General features: G+C 37.3%; 1 protein-coding gene across 1 annotated transcript in view; it reads right to left on the bottom strand.

The window, feature by feature from the left end:
• Window positions 1–478: 478 nt before the first annotated feature.
• Window positions 479–19,875, bottom strand: part of myo3a (myosin IIIA) — a 128,362-nt gene continuing 108,965 nt past the window's right edge. The window contains 10 exon segments of the mRNA XM_048174702.1: window positions 479–1,140; window positions 1,338–1,523; window positions 6,334–6,374; window positions 6,466–6,557; window positions 14,872–15,016; window positions 15,126–16,275; window positions 18,155–18,278; window positions 18,373–18,459; window positions 18,536–18,698; window positions 18,777–18,888. Of these exon segments, the coding sequence (XP_048030659.1) occupies window positions 1,026–1,140; window positions 1,338–1,523; window positions 6,334–6,374; window positions 6,466–6,557; window positions 14,872–15,016; window positions 15,126–16,275; window positions 18,155–18,278; window positions 18,373–18,459; window positions 18,536–18,698; window positions 18,777–18,888 (2,215 nt within the window). The 3' untranslated portion in view covers window positions 479–1,025.

The following is a 19,875-nucleotide window of genomic DNA, read 5'->3' as shown; positions in this document are numbered from 1 at the left end:
ATGAATGTCTTTGAAGACAAATCTTTATTCACAAAGTGACTTATAAATGGATCAACATAGAAAACATCAACTGCTAAACCTGAGTTAAAAATCAAGCAAGTGCAGCACAAATGTCTGGTTACAATGTCAGCTCTTTGGCTCCATCCATGAAAACATCATTTCTATTCATTAAGTCTCTGATTAGCTAGATATTGTTACATTCTGTACAGCAAAAAACAATAATTGGACACTATTTTCGTAACTATTTAAACTAAACCCATATTGCAGTATTTATTATAAATGATTGATTTGTGCACATCATTTATCTTTTTGTAAATAAATGTTTTTTAAAAAGTTTTTTTTTTTTTGTTAAAAAAAATTAATGTGCCCTCATAATCTTTAATTAAATAACATCTCATCTCTTCTCTGATGACGTTTACTGGCGTGAGGGTGGGGCAACATGTCACTCACATGAGATCCACCAATAGCAAATCACAACCATCCAATCAATTCCCAATAGACAAAATGAAGTCCCGCCCTACATTTTTTTCTAGTTTGAGAAGCCGTTTCACCTGGATATAAATCACAATAGAGAAGAAAAGACTATCACAACTTCCGGTTCTTTGGGAAGCCAACCCAAAACGGTAACGGTCACCCAAAGTTTTTTTCTTCCCCTCCAGTGAGCTTTTAGCCACCACAATCGGATCAGTCAGATTTGTGAACAAATCATTTCAATCGATTCAAGTCTGACTCAAAAGAATGATTCTTTGATGAATTAAACATCACTTTGTGGCTTATTGTAGATTTGAAAGCTTCAGTTTCTTGATTTTTGTAATCGTGTGGAAAAGAGCAGATGGTACATTATTCAAAATATCTCCTTTTGTGTTCCATGCAAGAAAACCACATGGGTTTGTAATGACACGATGATGAGTAAATGATGCCAGAATGTTCATTTTTAGGTGAGCTCTTCCTTTCAGGACAAACAGCATTTCTTTGCTGACCACATCAGTCACTGACAGTATTTACAGTAGTCCTGTTGTTGAGGGTTATGGCTGTGTTAGAAGTCTTCGTCTCTGGGAGGTCTTCCTCAGTATCTTTCTGTAGTCATAGGGGTTTTCCTCACTTTGACTCTCTGTAGAGGGCATTCTAGAGAATGAGTGCCTGTGGACAGAGAGGGGCAGATAAAGCATGACTTCACACAGAAATGAAGATGCAAGTGAGAAAGTCAAAGAAAGCGGGGATATCTGCATCTTCTGCTCGAACACATTTATCATGTCTACCGCTCAGTGTATAGCAGTGTGAGGTCAACGTCTTGAGGAGGGCATTTGTTAGACAGAATGATGCAAATGTTTTTTCACCTCTTCTCATTTGGATCGTTAGGGATATCAGATTTAGGGATCTCGGACAGCGGTGTCTCAGAAGAGCGTCTTCTTTCAGTGGAAGCTCTCTGTTTGCTGGACCGCCGTCTGTCACTGGGCAGGCTTGTGGATTTACTGCTGGACAAACCCTGGTAGTACTGGTCATCGTTGTCCAGCTTTTTGGGGCTGGTGGGTGCAGAGAAAATAGATGAATTTGTACCTATACAGTCTCAAAAATAAAGGTTCTTTATTGGCATTGATGGTTCGGTGAAGAAACTTTAACATCTACGGAACCTTTTCAATAAACAAAAGCTTCTTTATAATGGAAAAGGGTTCTTTAGATTATTAAAATGTTCTTTAAATTGTTCTTTTAAGAACTGTTCACTGAAGTTCTTTGGGCAACCAAAAATGGTTCTTCTATAGCATCGCTGCAAAAATCATGGACCAATGAGTCTTTCACATTGAGTTTTAAAGGATAGTTCACACAATAAAATTAAATTCTGTCATTATTTATTCATACTGTAAGTCATTGATTTGTTTGATTTTGATTGAGTCATTGATAGGCTATTTTTAAGGTGTCCCCATCTACTTTTTTGAGTTTGAGTGAATCATGGCAAAACTATTCCTGTTTACAATGCTGTATTTGTAATTCTTTGTTTCAGAAAACCCTGCTTGCCTTTAGCCAAAGTTTATTGTTCCCGATCATAAATAATGTCTATTTTGTCATAGCAGGCTGCTATTAATGGGCAGCCATTATGCTATATTGAGTGCATTTCATGGCTGTTCTGCGATATGTAAGTGATGGCCTTCAGGACAGGCTCTGATTCATGGCTCCTTAGCAGACACAAATGTGAATGTTCTTTCAGTAGACTTTACCCATTGTCTCAGGGCTTATGTAATGAAAACAGCGATCTATGAAGCCAATGAAGCCAAAAGCCTACAGCCTGCCAGCTAGACCTCTGACGTAACTACATCAGTCAGCACTGGCCTTCTGATGCACTTCCTGTCTGTCTCTCTCCATTTGTATTATATCAAACAAACAACTAAATATATAAATTAAAGTTTCCTGTTTGTCATGTGCTTGCCTAGTCTTGTGTCATGTTCTCTTTGGTTTGTTGTGGTCATGTGTCTTGTTCTCTGTTTGGTTCATTGTCTTGATTGTGCACAGGTGTCCCTTGTCTGCTCATTAGTCTTGTGTATTTATAGCCCTCTTGTTTCATGGTTCCTTTGTCTAGCTTTGTTTGTGTAACCCAGTGTGGTGAGTTTGTTCATGTCATGATTATATGTCGTCAAGTCATGTTTAGCTCTGCAAAGTCTTTGGTTTATGGATTATTCACGTATCTTGTTTAATAAAACTGCACTTGGGTTCACAATGCAACTTGCCTCAGTGGACTATTTATTAAAGAAATCTAGATCCGTATCAAGGAACCCAGTGTTCGTCTCCTGTGCCTTCGTCAAGGGAATCTAGCCATTGAGGATTATGTTGAGGAGTTTCTTGAATTTTCTCACCTTGTGGATTTTAATGACATGGCACTAAAGGACATTTTAGGATGGGGCTAAATGAACCAGTTCAGTCTCGATTGCCAGAGGCAAAAATGAATTTTTCCCCGGCCCAATTCATTGACTATACTCTGTTAATGAGTGGCTCATCATTTACTGTGGGTTTTGTGGATGAGGAGCCCCGCAATCCCACAGTACCTGCCAAGCCAGAGAATGTTAAAATCATGCCTGTCAAGCCTGAGTTTCTTCACGTCATGCCTTCCAAGCCTGAGTTTCTTCACATCATGCCTTCCAAGCCTGAGTTTCTTCACATCATGCCTGCCAAGCCAGAGACCGCTCACGTCATGCCTGCCAAGCCTGAGTTTCTTCACATCATGCCTGCCAAGCCAGAGACCGCTCACGTCATGCCTTCCAAGCCTGAGTTTCTTCACATCATACCTGCCAAGCCAGAGACCGCTCACGTCATGCCAGCCAAGCCTGAGCCTGCTCACGTCATGCCTGCCAAGCCTGAGTTTCTTCACATCATGCCTGCCAAGCCAGAGACCGCTCACGTCATGTCTGCCAAGCCTGAGTTTCTTCATGTCATGTCTGTCAAGCCAGAGACTGTTTACATCATGCCTGCCAAGCCTGAGCCTGCTTGCGTCATGCCTGCCAGGACTGAGCCTGTTCACGTCATGGCTGCTCTGCCAGAGCCTTCAGCCAATATGGTCTGTTTTGGTTCATGTCTTTAATTTTGAAGTTTCGTCATACTCATGTTTCCAGTTTGTCATGTGCTTCCTTAGTCTTTTGTCATGTTTTCTTTGGTTTGTTGTGGTCATGTGTCTTGTTTTCTGATTGGTTCATTGTCTTGATTATTAGTCTTGTGTATTTATAGCCCTCTTGTTTCATGGTTCCCTTGTCTAGCTTTGTTCATGTAACCCAGTGTGGTGAGTTTGTTTGTTCATGTTATGTTCATGCATCAAGTCAAGCTGTGTTAGGTTTAGCTCTGCTTTTTGTTTATTTTGTGTTTGGTTTATGGATTATTATACAGATTATGCATATAAATCTTGTTTAATAAAAACAAGTGGAAATTCGTTACAAAAGAATTAATATAAAATAGAAAAATATATTATACTTGCATATTTTTATTACCAAAAAAATATTTATAATAATTTAATGCTTTTAAATATGATACTTACAATGATAAAGTATTTAAGCATTTTTTTCATTGTAGTAATATTTGTTTTTGTCTTTATGCTGAATGCAAGTTTTACAAAAATTCATGAAAGCAGAGATGTCTCTCAGATTCATGTCTGAGAGACATTACAAATGCCAAAAAGTATTAATATATGAATAATTGAATACTATATGATACTTAAAATAAAGACAAAAAATAAAGAACTTTTTTAGTGCTTGTTCTGAATTAAAAAAAAAATTGTATTAAATATTTGTTGGATTTTTTTTTTCATTGTGTTTTATGTTTTTCTGAGTTTATGCTGAATTTATTATTTTATTTAAATAATGACTGCATTTGTGTAAGGAGAATTTGTCTGGAAAACATGAAATTGCTGTAATGTCAAAATGCCAAAAATCACAATGGTCATAATAAAATATGCTTCATTTTCTTCATGAGAAATATAATTTCTTTTTGTTTTCTTTGGATTTTTCAGTGAAATGTGACCTGGACGTGGTTAGATTCATATGGCAGATACACAGTCCTGTAGAAACCAAGTGTTCTGCTACATCTGTCTGCTGTGTCTCTGTAGTTCTGCACATTTGTACTGCAGAACTCCCTTAATACCTGCATGTCCTCAGCATGCCCTTTTCCCCCAAGATACCTTAATGGTCTCCTATCTCTCTCTGTTTTCTCTCTTTCCACTGCCAATCCCTTCCTCTATTTCTTTCTGACACAACATGTGCCAGTTATCAGACAGAGCCAGAGATTTGTCCGTTCTTCTGACCTTCTCACTCTTCAAGTCAAGTCAAATGCGCAAACCATTTTACCTGCTCGTGTGACGTACAGTATTTACAAGTGAAACAGGATACTCAATGAGAAAAATATACAAGACCAGGAATATTATGAAAGTTGATTTCATGAATACTGATGTCAGCTGGTGTATGCTGCTGCTCAAATTGACTTTATTCATTTGCAAAAATGACTCGTCCTTGATGTTGTGCATCTCTATGAGTTCTGTTATAAAGCGTCCAACACCCTGTCTGTCTGTCAGAGCTGTTCGTCACTCGACTGGCCTGTGAAATCTCCTGTCAGCTGCGCTCATGGAGGTCCAGATACATGTTCACACACACAATATTTCACACATGCTGTGACACTGCGGATGTGTCACGCTGGCTTCACTCCTGACAGGAAAACACTACAGGAACGAGCCATAATGTGCCAGCTATTAGCGTAATTTGATCAATCTGAACATTGTCTATAATTCAGTTTTTATTGATTTTATACCAAATACTTTACCTATATTCTTTACATGCATTACTTTATGGCTAGCATGAGAACAACTATCATTGCATTAATTATTAGTCAGACAGACTAGATGGTTATACTAAGAATTTTTTAAGAGCAATTAAGATATGAACCTATTAAAAAGTGGCCTGGAGACAACACTGGCATTTTTATTAACACAATTATTCAATTTGATTTTAGGTGAACTGATATCATTCATGTGTGTTGGGATTTAGCTTTATATCAAGTGTTTTCTTATGCATTACTTTGCTTTTATGGCTTGGTTTGGAACAGTAGTATACTATAGTAATACCCTTCTGAAGTATTTGTGCCAGTATGCAAAATTTCTTACCCATGATGACCTACAACATTTCTAATTTGTGCACTGAACTTTATTCCACAATGCACTGCGTTTGATTTGCTTTTGACCATTTGACCATTTGATTTTTGCCTCTAAATCAGTTAAACGTTATTGGATTTAACAAAATTAAAATGCAAAATTACCACATTTACACTACTGTTCAGAAGTTTGAGGTCAGTAATAAAAAAACAAAAAAAAAAAAACTTTTGTTCAGCAATTTATATAAAAAAAAAAAAAAAAAAAAAAAAAAAAAAAAATAAATATATATATATATATATATATATATATATATATATATATATATATATATATATATATTTTTTTTTTTTGCCATAACAGGAATACATTTCATTTTAAAATATATTAAAATAGAATACAGTTCCTTTAAATTGTAATTAATATTTCTGTTTTTACTATATTTTTGATCAAATAAATGCAGTCTTGGTGAGCAAAAGTTGCCTCCACTTGCTTATTTAAATATTTAATGTGAGGTCATGTGACAACAATTTACCGTATTGTTTCACTGCACACGGTTTCATATGCTATTAAAATAATGCAGTATACAGTGTATCATGCGTAGTATGCTGTACACTAGTATTCCATTCCAAACATAGCTTTTTTTCTCTCTTTGTCTGCAAAGCAGCAGTATCTAGGCAGATTGTAGTTTAGTCTAACACTTCTTCTAATTGATTTACCTTTGTTTTCTCGGCCTCCTTTTATCGTCCTGGACAGACCTCTGGAAAAGACCCAGCATGAGAAAGATCATTTAAGCAGAAGCCCAGATAATTCTCAGATAAAGTGAGTGTCATTGTGTGATGCTGACTCACATGAATGAGTGTGTAGTATGTGGAGTCCTCTGGCGTGTTCAGGGTCTTTGGTTGTTGTGTGCGGCGAGGCGTTCGTGACTGTTTTGTGTCGGCTGTTGGTTCAAAACACATCAGAAAAATAAAAGGTGAAAATAGAACAGGAAAACCAAATTAACATTTAAAAAGAGTCTAGTTATATTTGACCTTGAAGCCTTTTGAACCTTTGCTATATATTTTATTATGGTCCCCTGTGTGCACATTGAACAAATAGAATACAACAAATAATTCCCTGGAGGGAGCCCCATTGCTACAAACTGAAGAATAGGATCAGCACTCAACATCCAGCTGACCTTTGACCCCTTTGTTCTTATCGAACAAACCACGCGGCACGGTTTAACCCTTGGGTCTCGCTATTTGTAATTATCCACTAACAATCAATCAGAAATGCCCTACCAGTCACAATGCGCTACAGACTGACACAGACACGGAAGCTCTGTTCCAAACCCTAGTGAGTAGTCTTCCTGTATACTGCCTACATAGGCAGCTACCTTCTAAGGCAGCATCTTAATTGAAATTAAACCTCATGGGTGACTGATTTGAAACACTCAAAATAGGCTATTCAATTCTCAATTGATTGCAATAGAGTTTGATATTAGCATGTTGCTAAGCTAACAGTGCAACACTGCAAAAATAGTAAATCTTTCATGAGAATGACTATTAGACTATTTGTATTAATTTTATTACTGGAGGAAATACATTTATAATTTTGGTATCATTTCACAATAAGGTCAAATTTTTTAACATTAGTTCATTTTTTAACATTATCTAAATTTGACTAACAATGAGCAATGTATTTTACAGCATTTATTAATCATTGGTAATGTTAGTAAATAAAAATGTTCTTGTTCATGTTAGTTCACAGTGCATTAACTAATTATAACAGATACAACTTTTAATCTTAAATATATATTAGTAAATGTTGATTACTATGATCAACTATGATTAACTCTTTCCCTTAGCATTTTTTTTTCTTTTTAAAGTTGCCAGCCACCGCCAGCATTTTTGAATATTTTCACAACATGGCCCCTAGAATATTTTGATATCTGAACATGCAATATAAAGAACGAACAGACCCTCTGCTTTAAAAACAAACAAACAGAAAAACATTTTATTCTAGCTTAATGCATCCTTTTTTCATCAGCACTTAAATGTGGGAAAGTTTCATAAAAAAGGCAACATTTTGAGCAAAAAGCTAAGAAAAATGCATTTTTGTCAAAGACTTTGTCCAGATGGACAATTTCATTCGATAACGTTGGGCAGTTTTGATTTATATGCTGTTTAATATTTATGATTGTGATATTTTACATATGCATCTGCTTACATATGCTATCGCAAGTTTCTGCTTCTTCTTCGCCTGTGTTTTGATCAGGAGATTCAGTGCTCTTTCAGAAGATGCATAATAGCGCCCCCTACCATATAACAGTGAAAACACGGAAAGCCGGAAATTTCCATCAATGGCAGGGAACGAGTTAATAAATGCTGTAGAAGTAATGTTCATTGTTAGTTCATAACTAATGTATATGTTAACAATATGTTAACAATGTACAATACACACTATATTGCCAAAAGTTTTGGGAAGCCTGCCTTTATGTGCACATGAACTTTAATGGCATCCCATTCTTAATCCGTAGAGTTTAATATGGAGTTGGCCCACCCTTTGCAGCTATAACTCTTCTGGGAAGGCTTTCCACAAGGTTTAGGAGTGTGTTTAAGGGAATATTTGACCATTCTTCTAGAAGCGCATTTGTGAGGTCAGGCAGTGATGATGGCAAGAAGGCCTGGCTCACAGTCTCCGCTCTAATTCATCCCAAAGGTGTTCTATGGGGTTTAGGTCAGGACTCTGTGCAGGTCAGTCAAGTTCCTCCACACCAAACTCGCTCATCCATGTCTTTATGGACCTTGCTTTGTGCACTGGTGCGAAGTCATGTTGGAACAGGAAGGGGCCATCCCCAAACTGTTCCCACAAAGTTAGGAGCATGAAATTGTCCAAAATGTCTTGATATACTGAAACATCAAGTGTTCCTTTCACTGGAACTAAGGGGCCAAGCCCAACCCCTGAAAAACAACCCCACACCATAATCCCCCTTCCACCAAACTTTACACTTGGCACAATGCAGTCAGGCAAGTACCGTTCTCCTGGCAACCGCCAAACCCAGACTCGTCCATCAGATTGCCAGACAGAGAAGCATGATTCGTCACTCCAGAGAACACGTCTCCACTGCTCTAGAGTCCAGTGGCGGCGTGCTTTACACCGCTGCATCCGACGCTTTGCATTGCACTTGGTGATGTAAGGCTTGGATGCAGCTGCTCGGCCATGTTAACCCATTCCATGAAGCTCTCTACGCACTGTTCTTGAGCTAATCTAAAGGCCACACAAAGTTTGGAGGTCTGTAGCTATCGACTTCTCTGGACTGTGCGCCTCAGCATGCGCTGACCCCGCTGTGAGATTTTACATGGCCTACCACTTTGTGGCTGAGTTGCTTCCACTTTGTTATGATACCACTAACAGTTGACAGTGGAATATTTAGTAGTGAGGAAATTTCACGAATGGACTTATTGCACAGGTGACAACCTATCACGGTAATTCACTGAGCTCCTGAGAGCGACTCATTCTTTCACAAATGTTTGTAGAAGCAGTCTGCATGCCTAGGTGCTTGATTTTATACCTGTGGCCATGGAACTGATTGGAACACCTGAATTCAATGATTTGGAGGGGTGTCCCAATACTTTTGGCAATATAGTGTATGTTAACAATGTAAAATGTTACCATAATTTCTGTTGAATTTTGAATTATTTTTTACCTTGTGCTGTTGCAAAACATTCAGCGTTTGCCTTCTTCATGAAGGATACATGCAATTTTCACCAAAATGTAAAGAATAATTTTGCATGCTTACTGTTTTGGAACAGCCTTCATGTAGAGAGCACACTTATGATGCCTAAAAATGCTGTCTTATGTAGGTTTTGAAACTGAGCTATAGAGTGTTACACACTGGAATGCCTTTGATAGAGAATACTTGCTTATAAAATATGATTTTTCTTAGAGATAAAGAACAAAAGATACAAAAATGACCTTTGATGTATTTGAATATTTGCTAACTCAAGCACTGTTTATCATGTATAAAAGTCAGGTATAAAAGAAAATTAATCAATGTCCACCAGGACCAGTGGGAACAGGCTGGAGAGTTTGTCATATTTATTGAATGTGTCTCTTGAAAGGTCATCAGCATTTCTTGATTGCTCAGAGGTATAAAGCCAATTTGCAGCTCTTATATTAATGCTTGCTGTAATTGCTGGGGCAATGCGATTAGCATTTAAAGACCTTTCATGTACACGGAAATGTGACTGCCATTCAAAGGGCACTTCTATGTGGAAACAATAATAATTCCATAATAATAATTGTTTCCACATAGAAAGATTATGGTTATGATTATTTACTATGACTGTGGAGCTTACAGATACATCTTACAATACAATAAATCATTAATAAACATGACAGATGACCACAGCGTTTACAAAGCAAATTAAATCTCCTTAGCAAGATTTTTGGAGAAGTTCAGCTTTCACAGAAATTGAGACTATGTGACAGAAGAAAACAGATCAGGAGGCCACATCTGTCATAAACAAACCATAATCACTGCTGACAGAATAATCTGGATTAATTTAAACACAAAGTGCATATCAGGAATAATAGAATCTGCAAGAATTATCCTTCCAAAAGCAATCAGATATATCGCAACAAAAATCAAATGAAGAGTAAATCTGTGCAGGCGGGGAAATTTTCTGATGACACATCTTGTTGAGCCCAATTTGCCTGTTGTGGCACTAGACATCCAATTTTTGATATGATCAGACAGTCACCGTTAGAGGAAACTTCACATACTGATAAAATCGATATTAAGCAAGTATAATTAAGGTAGAACTTTCTTACAGCTATTTTAATCTGATTCAGAAGCAGGTTTGGATAGTGCATTAGCTATATTTTTCCACCTTTGAAAAAACTTGTTTTCTGTGTAAATAACCAAAGCAGCCCTTCTGAAAAAGAAGTACACTAACATCATTTTAAAAAGAGTACTTGTTACGGAAATAAAAGATGGTAAAACTTTGGGTTTGGGGGCCAATTTCTTACTATTAACAGCTTGTATATTACTATGAAATTGGCAGTTTATTAGTACTTATAAAGGACATATTAATGTATTTTCTACATCCCTTTATCCTAACCTAATACCTAAACTTAACCAGTACAACAACTATCTTACTAACTACTAATAATCAGTAAATTAGCAGTGTATTGAAGCAAAAGTTGTAGTTAATAGTGAATATGTGTTCCCCAAACTAAAGTGTGACCTAAAAGATTATACTAAAGTGTGGACTTAAAGTAATGTTTTAGGACACTAAATTGCATGTTAATTGCAATTAAATGAAAACACTTTTCAGTTTAAATTTATATGAAATACAGATAGCTGAACATTGTATTTATATATTTTTTTTACTTAAATAGGGCTTAAGTACATCTTTATATGTAATTTCATAGTTACTATTCTTGTCTTTGAAATATGGTTAAAGTGTCAATGTACTGACAAGTATTTATTATAAACTAAAATATACTTTAATATAATTTTTATTGAAATTTGTATGTCATGTATTTAAATATAATTGTTATTACACATTTGTAATGGAGTTGCAAAATACTTTATATTAACTTTAAATGTGCTTAGTACGTAAGTCAACACATCAAAATAAGTGTAATTTTTTAAAGCATGGCAAATGATTATTAAAACTTATACTACGGGGCTACTGATTGCGAGATTTTGAATGGTTGACCAATGTTCTACTATGCACAATTAAAGTAGTTCCAGGCAGGTCTTACCTATTCCATATTACTTCGCTTCTTATTGTGACCACATTACTACCTTGAGGGTGCATTATTTTTCTATAATTTAACGGCCCATAGTCAATTTTTCCTTACATAATCATTCAAATGTACTAACAAGTAATTTCATTTGGCATTATTACAATGTACTGTAAAGGAGTATTTAAAGGGATAGTTCACTCAAAAATGAAAATTATGTTATCATATAGTCACCCTCATGTTGTTCCATTCTTCTGTTGAACACATAATAAGTTATTTTAAAGTATTTTGGTAACCAGACATCTGATGGCACCCACTGACTTCCTTAGTATTTTTTTACTACTATGAAAGTCAATGGGTGCCATCAGCTGTCTGCACAGAAAAATCCCCAGAGTTAAATCAACTCTGCTCAGAGTACATATGGTCCCTCTCTAAATAGTGTTAAAGTAACACTGAAGCAGAGTTAAAGTTAATGAGATAATTAAGCAATTAACAAGGCTGTGACTGAAGTCAGTTGTAGTTCTTGTGTTTCTCTTTTCTTCAGTGATTCTGCTTGTTAACAGCAGGTGTTCATCACTAATGCACAACCATTATTTAATTAATTGCTTAATTATCTCATTAACTTTAACTCTGCTTTAGTGTTATTTTAACACTATTTAGAGAGGGACCAAATGTACTCTGAGCAGAGCTGATTTAACTCTGGAGATTTTGTTGTGTGGTTACCAACATTCTTTAAAATATCTTCTTTTGTGTTCAACAGAAGAAGAAAAAAACATACAGGTTTGGAACAACTTGGGGTTAAGTAATGGCAAAATTTTAATTTTTGGGTGAACTATCCCTTTAAGTGGTTTAACAAACATAGTCATATAAGTGTACTCACTTAAAGTACACCTAAATGGCCTTTTATTTCATTAATATTATATTGCCTGCAAGTGTCGTTTTTAAAAATACAAAAAGTACACAACAAGGGCACATTCAATACAATTAAGTACACTTCTTTTTCACAAGGATGGGGGAAAGTCGTATAATTTTATTGCCTAAATGTTTCATTAGCCCCTTTCACACATACACTGTGTGCAGAATTATTAGGCAAGCTGACTTTCTGATCATATTTTTTTTCCAAGCACATTTTACCAATTTCAATCCACATCAATCTTAATAACTACTATTAATAATGTTTTTAATCATTTATAAGTGATATATAATTGTTCATGAAGGCTGGAAATGAAAAACGCTTTATATTCAGGTGTGCAGAATTATTAGGCAGGTTTGCTTTTACAGGCAAAATGAGCCAAAAAAGAGATTTAACTCAGACTGAAAAGTCAAAAATTATTAAATACTCACAAGAAGGACGCAATACTAATGCAATACTAGAAATTGCAAAGTTAAAGCATGACCAATGGACAGCAAAATGCTCATTGGGTCAGTGGGGTCATACAAAAACAGGTGGAAAAGAAAAGACACATGTTAACTGCAAAAGAGTTAAGAATTAAGGTGAAGAATTAAGTGTGAAACCATCAGGAACCCTTTAGTCTCCAGCGCCACCATTTTCCAGAACTGCAACCTACCTGGAGTCTCCAGAAGTGCAAGGTGTCAAGATCTCAGAGACTTAGGTTAGCTAAAGAATCCTAAAAAATGACCCGCTTTTAATAAGAATCACAAGCGGAAGTGTTATAAAATACATGAAGACTGGGTTTTTATAGGCCTTATAGACAGACAGATTGAGAGTGACTCCTGAAGGACCAGCACCACATCCTCTTTTACCACTGTTTGAAGAATTTATCTTCCAGAATCTGGTAGTAAGTTTTGGAAGATCATTTTTAGTCCATCTCTGCAAGACGGATATTTCAGGATTAGAGAGGGACTAAAAGTGAACTCCCACACTTTACTGCCAGATTCTGGAAGATAAATTCTTCAAACAGTGGTAAAAGAGGATGTGGTGCTGGTCCTTCAGGAGTCACTCTCAAGCTGTCTGTCTATAAAGCCTATAAAAACCCAGTCTTCATGTATTTCACAACACTTCAGCTTGTGATTCTTATTAAGTGTGGGTCATTTTTTAGGATTATTTAGCTAACCTAAGTCTCTGAGATCCTGGCACCTTGCACTTCTGAAGACTCCAGGTAGGTTGCAGTTCTGGAAAATGGTGGCGGTGGAGACTAAAGGGTTCCTGATGGTTTCACACTTAATTCTTCACCTTAATTCTTAACTCTTTTGCAGTTAACATGTGTCTTTTCTTTTCCACCTGATTTTGTATGACCCCGCTGACCCAATGAGCATTTTGCTTTCCCTTGGTCATGCTTTAACTTTGCAATTTCTGGTATTGCATTAGTATTGCGTCCTTCCCATGAGTATTTAATAATTTTTGACTTTTCAGTCTGAGTTAAATCTCTTTTTTGGCTCATTTTGCCTGTAAAAGCAAACCTGCCTAATAATTCTGCACACCTGAATGTAAGGCATTTTTCATTTCCAGCCTTCATGAACAATTATATATCACTTATAAATGATTAAAAACAATATTAATAGTAGTTATTAAGATTGATGTGGATTGGAATTGGTAAAATGTGCTTAGAAAAAAAATATGATCAGAAAATCAACTTGCCTAATAATTCTGCACACAGTGTACATATTTCCGGCTGAATTACCGGTAAATTATCGTTAAGAGATCATGTGTGAACAGGACCTTTTTAAAAATACCAGTAAATTGGTTCTGGCAATTTCCCGGTATGAGAAGTTATAACACTACCAATAAATTATCAGTATGATGCGATGTGTGAACAAAGAACAGGATAACCAGTATGAGCACATACAAGGTCAGAACGCACTAATGTAAGAAGTCTGCTTTGGGCCAAACATAAAGCTCTGCCTGAGCCATATACGGTAAGTTCTGCTGCTTTTAATTGTTTTTCTATGTAAACGCACTAAACGGATATCTGACCCTTGTACCATGACCCTGCCTTCTTTTCCAATCATCAGTGTTGCGGCTCTGCTTTTATTGCGTAGCCAACTTATAATGCAGTACTATAGTAACTATTATGCATCTCGTGTTTTTAAGAGCAAATCCGCATTCTGTGTGATCATCCCCTTGTGCCTGTCACTCAGACAACACTGTTGTCAAATTAGACAGATAGTAAAACCAAAGTGCTTCTCATCCAGGTGGATGAAGAAAGCGGCTCAGCATCAAACATCACAGAGTTCACCGTATTTTGATGCTTATGTGTGAATGGTATCTTATCGGTAAAAAAAATATGGACGGCACGTTTGTGTGATAATTTTACGGTAATTTACCGCAATTACTGTGTGAAGGGGCTATTGTTTGATGATGCAGTAGTGAAGTGCACTGCAAATGTCAGGAAGTTTAGAAGACCCAAACAAGACAGTTTCCTGCTTAATTATCATGAGCCGGAATATGAACAAATCACATTGTTTTTTACACTTTTTGCTTCCAAACTTTGGTGTACCAACTAGTTTGGGGGAGGAGGTCAGGGAAAGAACAGATAAAAGTAATGAGACTTGTTTACCTGGTGGCTGATAGCAGCCCATGTAGCCATTCATGGGTTGTCCTTTCACAAACATCCCATTTTTGCTGGGGTTGAGCTGATGGGCAAGGATGATTTCATTTAACTTCTTCTGCAGGGAAAGGTAATCCTCAGAAGCCTTGGAAACCTGAGCAGGTTACAAAGAAAAATTAATTTTGTGTAAAAGACTCATAATTTGTAAAGAATATATATGTCTTAAATCAAGTCTCATATTTAAATAAATATATAATCAACACCTCTCTGAAGAGCGACTCCACTTCCTCGTCCTGTTTTTGTGATGTAGCTTTCAGGTTCTTTCTGTCTTTGTAACCTCTAAAATTGCTCTGGATTTTAATGGCTGCCTGCTCCTCATCGTATTGGCCTTCTTCAGCCTGTATGTCCTCCTCTTCCTCTACCTCCTTCCGTTCCAGCTGAACATCTGTGATGTCCAGAACTTCCTCATTCTCCTGCTCCTCCACCTCTTGGGACATTTCTTGCTCTCTTCCTGTGGCTCCTTCTCTCTCAGCTCTCAATTTCTTTCTCTCCTTGTGGCCTCTGAAATTGCTTTGTAAAACAGTTGCAGCATGTTCTTCATCTGCCCCTGATGGACTGGAATCCAGGTCTTGGTCTTGCTCAAGTTCTAATGGAGGAGGTGGAAGGTCCTCAATAACAATGTCTGGTTCTGAAGCTTCTGGATTAGCCAGATCATCTTTAGCCTTTTTCCTTGGGATTTTGCCTTCATCCTGTAGTCTTTTACGCTCTTTGTGGCCACGGAAGTTGCTCTGAAGGACCACAGCAGCTTTGGCCTGTTCATCTTCTCCTGAGGGTTCAGCTGGAGCCTCATCTTCTTGTTCCATTTCCTCTGTGAATTCCATCAGTTCTTCTGGAGGTGGTGGATCTGGAATAGGGAGCTCCTCCTCAACAGAAGGTCTCTGTGTCTCCTTCTTCCCTCTAACCGGTATCTTACCCTCCTCCTGGAGTCTTTTACGCTCTTTATGACCTCTGAAGTTGCTCTGTAGAACAGTGGCTGCCTTGGCTTCCTGTTCAGGGTCCTCATCTCCTCCATCTGCAGCCTCTTCTTCAGTCTCCTTTTCTTCCTCTATATTCTCGTGCCCTTCCTCTTGTATAGAATCCAAATCTTCTTCAGAAGTAAGTTTTTCAGGGTTGGATGAGGAAATGGCCAGCTCATCCCCGGTCAAGGTCTTATTCCGTTCCCGACGCTCCTTGTATTTCTTCCTTTCTCTGTAACCTCTGTAGTTGCTCTGGAGGACCACAGCAGCCTTTTCATCAGCATCATCCATTTCACCTCCTTCCTGTGGTGGCTCCTCTGAAACTGGACCATCTGCTTCTGATGGGACCTCTGCCCCTTCCTCTGTTTTTTCAGTCTTTTCCTTTTGCATGGCTTCTCTGTGTAAAACAAATCAGTTTATACCACCACAGCATTGTCAAATTCTTGCACTGCAAAAAATGCTGTTCTTACTTAGAGTTTTTGTCTTGTTTCTAGTCAAAATATCTTAAAGTTCTTAAATCAAGAAGCATTTTCTTGACAAGTAAAAAGTAAGAACAACATTTTTTGCAGTGTGATTCTATGTGTATCTGACTCTGACTGGTCGATTGCAGCATTAAAGGAATGATTCACCCAAAAAATGAAAAATATCCCATTACATACCTAATTATATCCCATTATTTACACCTAGGATGGCTTGAGGGAGACTAAATTATAGGATAACTTTCATTTTTGGGTGAACTATTCCTTTAAGTGTCTAAGATTTTAATATATCCATTCATACATCTTCAAAAAAACGGTTGCCAGAAGTAGGGTTGTGGGGATGCTGCCAGTCTACTATACATTCACACATACACCTATGGACAGTTTAGAGTTTCAAATTCACCTATCCCACATAACTTTATATTGTGCGCGAAACCGGAGCACCCAGAGGAAACCCACGACAACACGGGAGAACATGCAAAAAACAGGCAGAAAAGCCTTCTGACTCAGCCCGGACTCAAATTGGCAATGTTAAAGAATTAGTTCACTTTAGAATTAAAATTTCCTGATAATTTACTCACCCCCATGTCATCCAAGATGTCTTTCTTTCTTCAGCTGAAAAAAAATTAAGGTTTTTGAGGAAAACATTGCAGGATTTTTCTCCATATAGTGGACTTCACTGGGGTACAATGGGTTGAAGGTCCAAATTGCAGTTTTAATGCAGCTTCAAAGGGCTCTACACGATCCCAGCCAAGGAATAAGGGTATTGTCTAACGAAATGATTGGTAATTTTCTAAAAAAATAAAAACTGATATACTTTTTAACCACAAATGCTAGTCTTGCACTGCTCTGCGATGCGCCACACATTACGTAATCATGTTGGAAAGGTCACGCGTGACAAAGGTGGAAGTACTGCGGTAGGGCTAAAAACTCCTCATTTTCTCATCCAACTTCAAAATCATCTGACATAGTTGTTTTACCTTTTTTTTGCAAAGGCCGTTTGACTTAGTCTTTGCACGTTCGCTTTGTAGACACTGGATCGGTACTTTTGCCTATCACGTGTGACTTTTCAAACGTGATTACATAAAAGGGTGGCGCATCACAGAGCAGTGAAAGATGTGCATTTGGTTAAAAAATATATAAATTTTTATTTTTTTTTAGAAAATGGCCAATCGTTTTGCTAGACAAGACCCTTATTCCTGGGCTGGTATCGTTTAAAGCCCTTTGAAGCTGCACTGAAACTGCAAGTTGGACCTTCAACCCGTTGAACCCCAGTGAATTCCACTATATGGAGAAAAATCCTGGAATGTTTTCCTCAAAAACCTTAATTTCTTTTCGACTGAAGAACGAAAGATATAAACATCTTGGATGACATGGGGGGTGAGTAAATTATCAGGAAATTTTAATTCTGAAGTGAACTAATACCGGTGTTACTTCATGCCTTTTCATACCAACACAAGTTGGAATAGCTACTGTAATCAACACTATCTCATGAATGTAGTAAAAATGGCCTTGCAGGACAGTATTCATTTTAGGGTCACCATACAGTATACCGTTTGTTAGATAGTTAGAGATTCTGGAGTCCCCAGTTAAAGCAAGAAAATGAAGACAAAGCTTGGAAAAAGGAGTAATAAAAAGAGCAGTAAGGAGTAAGAATAAGAGCATTAAGAAAAAGAGCTTGATAAGAGAGAATTTAAAATGACCTTTGATGAACCTTTGACTGAATATTATAGATTTTGTTTGTCAGCAGATTCTTTAAGCAAATCTACAATCAGATGGAATAAGAATGGGTCTTACTTTTTCCTCTTAAAGCTCTTCCGCTCTTTGTGTCCCCTGTAATGGGCCTGGATCTTTGCAGCAGCTTTGTTCTTCTCATCTACTAACTCCTTGTATGTCTGCCTTGCCAGATATCCTCTGCACACTGCATGAAGATAGTGTGATTTAGTGATTGTGTATGACTTCTAAACCCATTTAATACAGTGTCTTCAATACTTTTAATGATTTGTTTGTCTTACAAGCTTGAAATTGGGTTAAAGCAACTTCTGACTTTGCTTTGCTTTTGTCATCAGCCACTCGTTTCCGAACTTTGTGTCCTCGGTATGCTAGAAGAAAGAAGATTTTAGAGCTGGTCCAACAGAGTATTGGACTTTTTGCATCAGGTCAACAACATGAGCTCACCTGATTGTAACACCACGGCACTTTGTTCTCTCTTTTCCAGCATCAAACGATATCGTCTGAATGCCATCCACCCCCGTACATATGCCTGGACTAGAACAATCCGGTCCGTGGTCTGCCTCACCATCAGATTCAGCTGCTCCGCATGATAGTACTTAAGAAAGACCTGGACACATAACCATCATACTTATGAGCTTTCTTGAACATCAACTGCAGTAGTTATTAATGCTTTTCTTTAACAAACCTTTGTTTTGCCCAGAACCCAGTTCTCTAGTTTGGCCTTCTCCAAAATAATCGCACATGTCTCTGGATTCATTGCTGGCTCTTCATTGGCTCTAAATGCTAATATAGAGTACCTGAAAAATCCCAATGGTTATTAAAACACTGAACATAACAACTGAGAAATTCTACATTCAGGAGGCAATCCCTTTTTTCACCGGGAATGTGCTAATGCCAGTACTGGATCTGGTGGTCCACTACATGTGCTGGTCATATAATTAGAATATCGTGAAAAAGTTCATTTTTTTATTGTAAATTATTTTTAAAAATGAAACTTTCATATATTCTACATTCCCTACATGTAAAGTAAAACATTTCAAAAGTTTTTTTTTTTACATTTTGATGATTAGAACGTACAGCTCATGAAAGTCCAAAATCCAGTATCTCAAAATATTAGAATATTTCCTAAGATCAATCAAAAAATGGATTTTCAAAACAGAAAAGTTCAAGTTCTTTAAAGTATGTTCATTTGTACACTCAATACTTGGTCGGCAGCACATATTACAGCAAATGACTTGCTCTAGCACAAATTACAGCATCAGTGAAGTGTGGCATGGAAGTGATCAGCCTGTGGCACTGCTGAGGCACTACTAAGCCTTCAGATCATCTGTATATTGTTGGATCGACTGTTTCTCATCTTTCTTTTGAAAATATCCCATAGATTCAGGGGTCAGGCATGTTGGCTGGCCAATAAAACACAGTAATATCATGGTCAGCAAACCACTTGGAAGTGGTTTTTGCACTGTGGGCAGGTGCTAAAGTCCTGCTAAAAAAGGAAATCAGCATCTCCATGAAGCTTGTCAGCAGATGGAAGCATAAAGTGCTCCAAAATCTCCTGGAAGATGGCTGCTTTGACTTTGCACTTGATAAAACACAATGGACCAACACCAGCAGATGTCACGGCCCCCAAATCATTACTAACTTCAGAAACTTCCCACTAGACTTCAAGCAGCTTGGATTCTGTGCCTCTCCAGTCTTCCTTTAGACTCTGGGACCATAATTTCAACATGAAATGCAAAATTTACTTTTATCTGAAAAGAGGACTTTTGACCACTGTTCACTGT

The sequence above is a fragment of the Megalobrama amblycephala genome, linkage group LG22 (assembly GCF_018812025.1).
Source record: "Megalobrama amblycephala isolate DHTTF-2021 linkage group LG22, ASM1881202v1, whole genome shotgun sequence".
NCBI classification, from domain to species: domain Eukaryota; kingdom Metazoa; phylum Chordata; class Actinopteri; order Cypriniformes; family Xenocyprididae; genus Megalobrama; species Megalobrama amblycephala.
The sequence above is the reverse complement of the archived record's forward strand: the minus strand, read 5'-3'. Positions and strand labels throughout refer to the sequence as shown.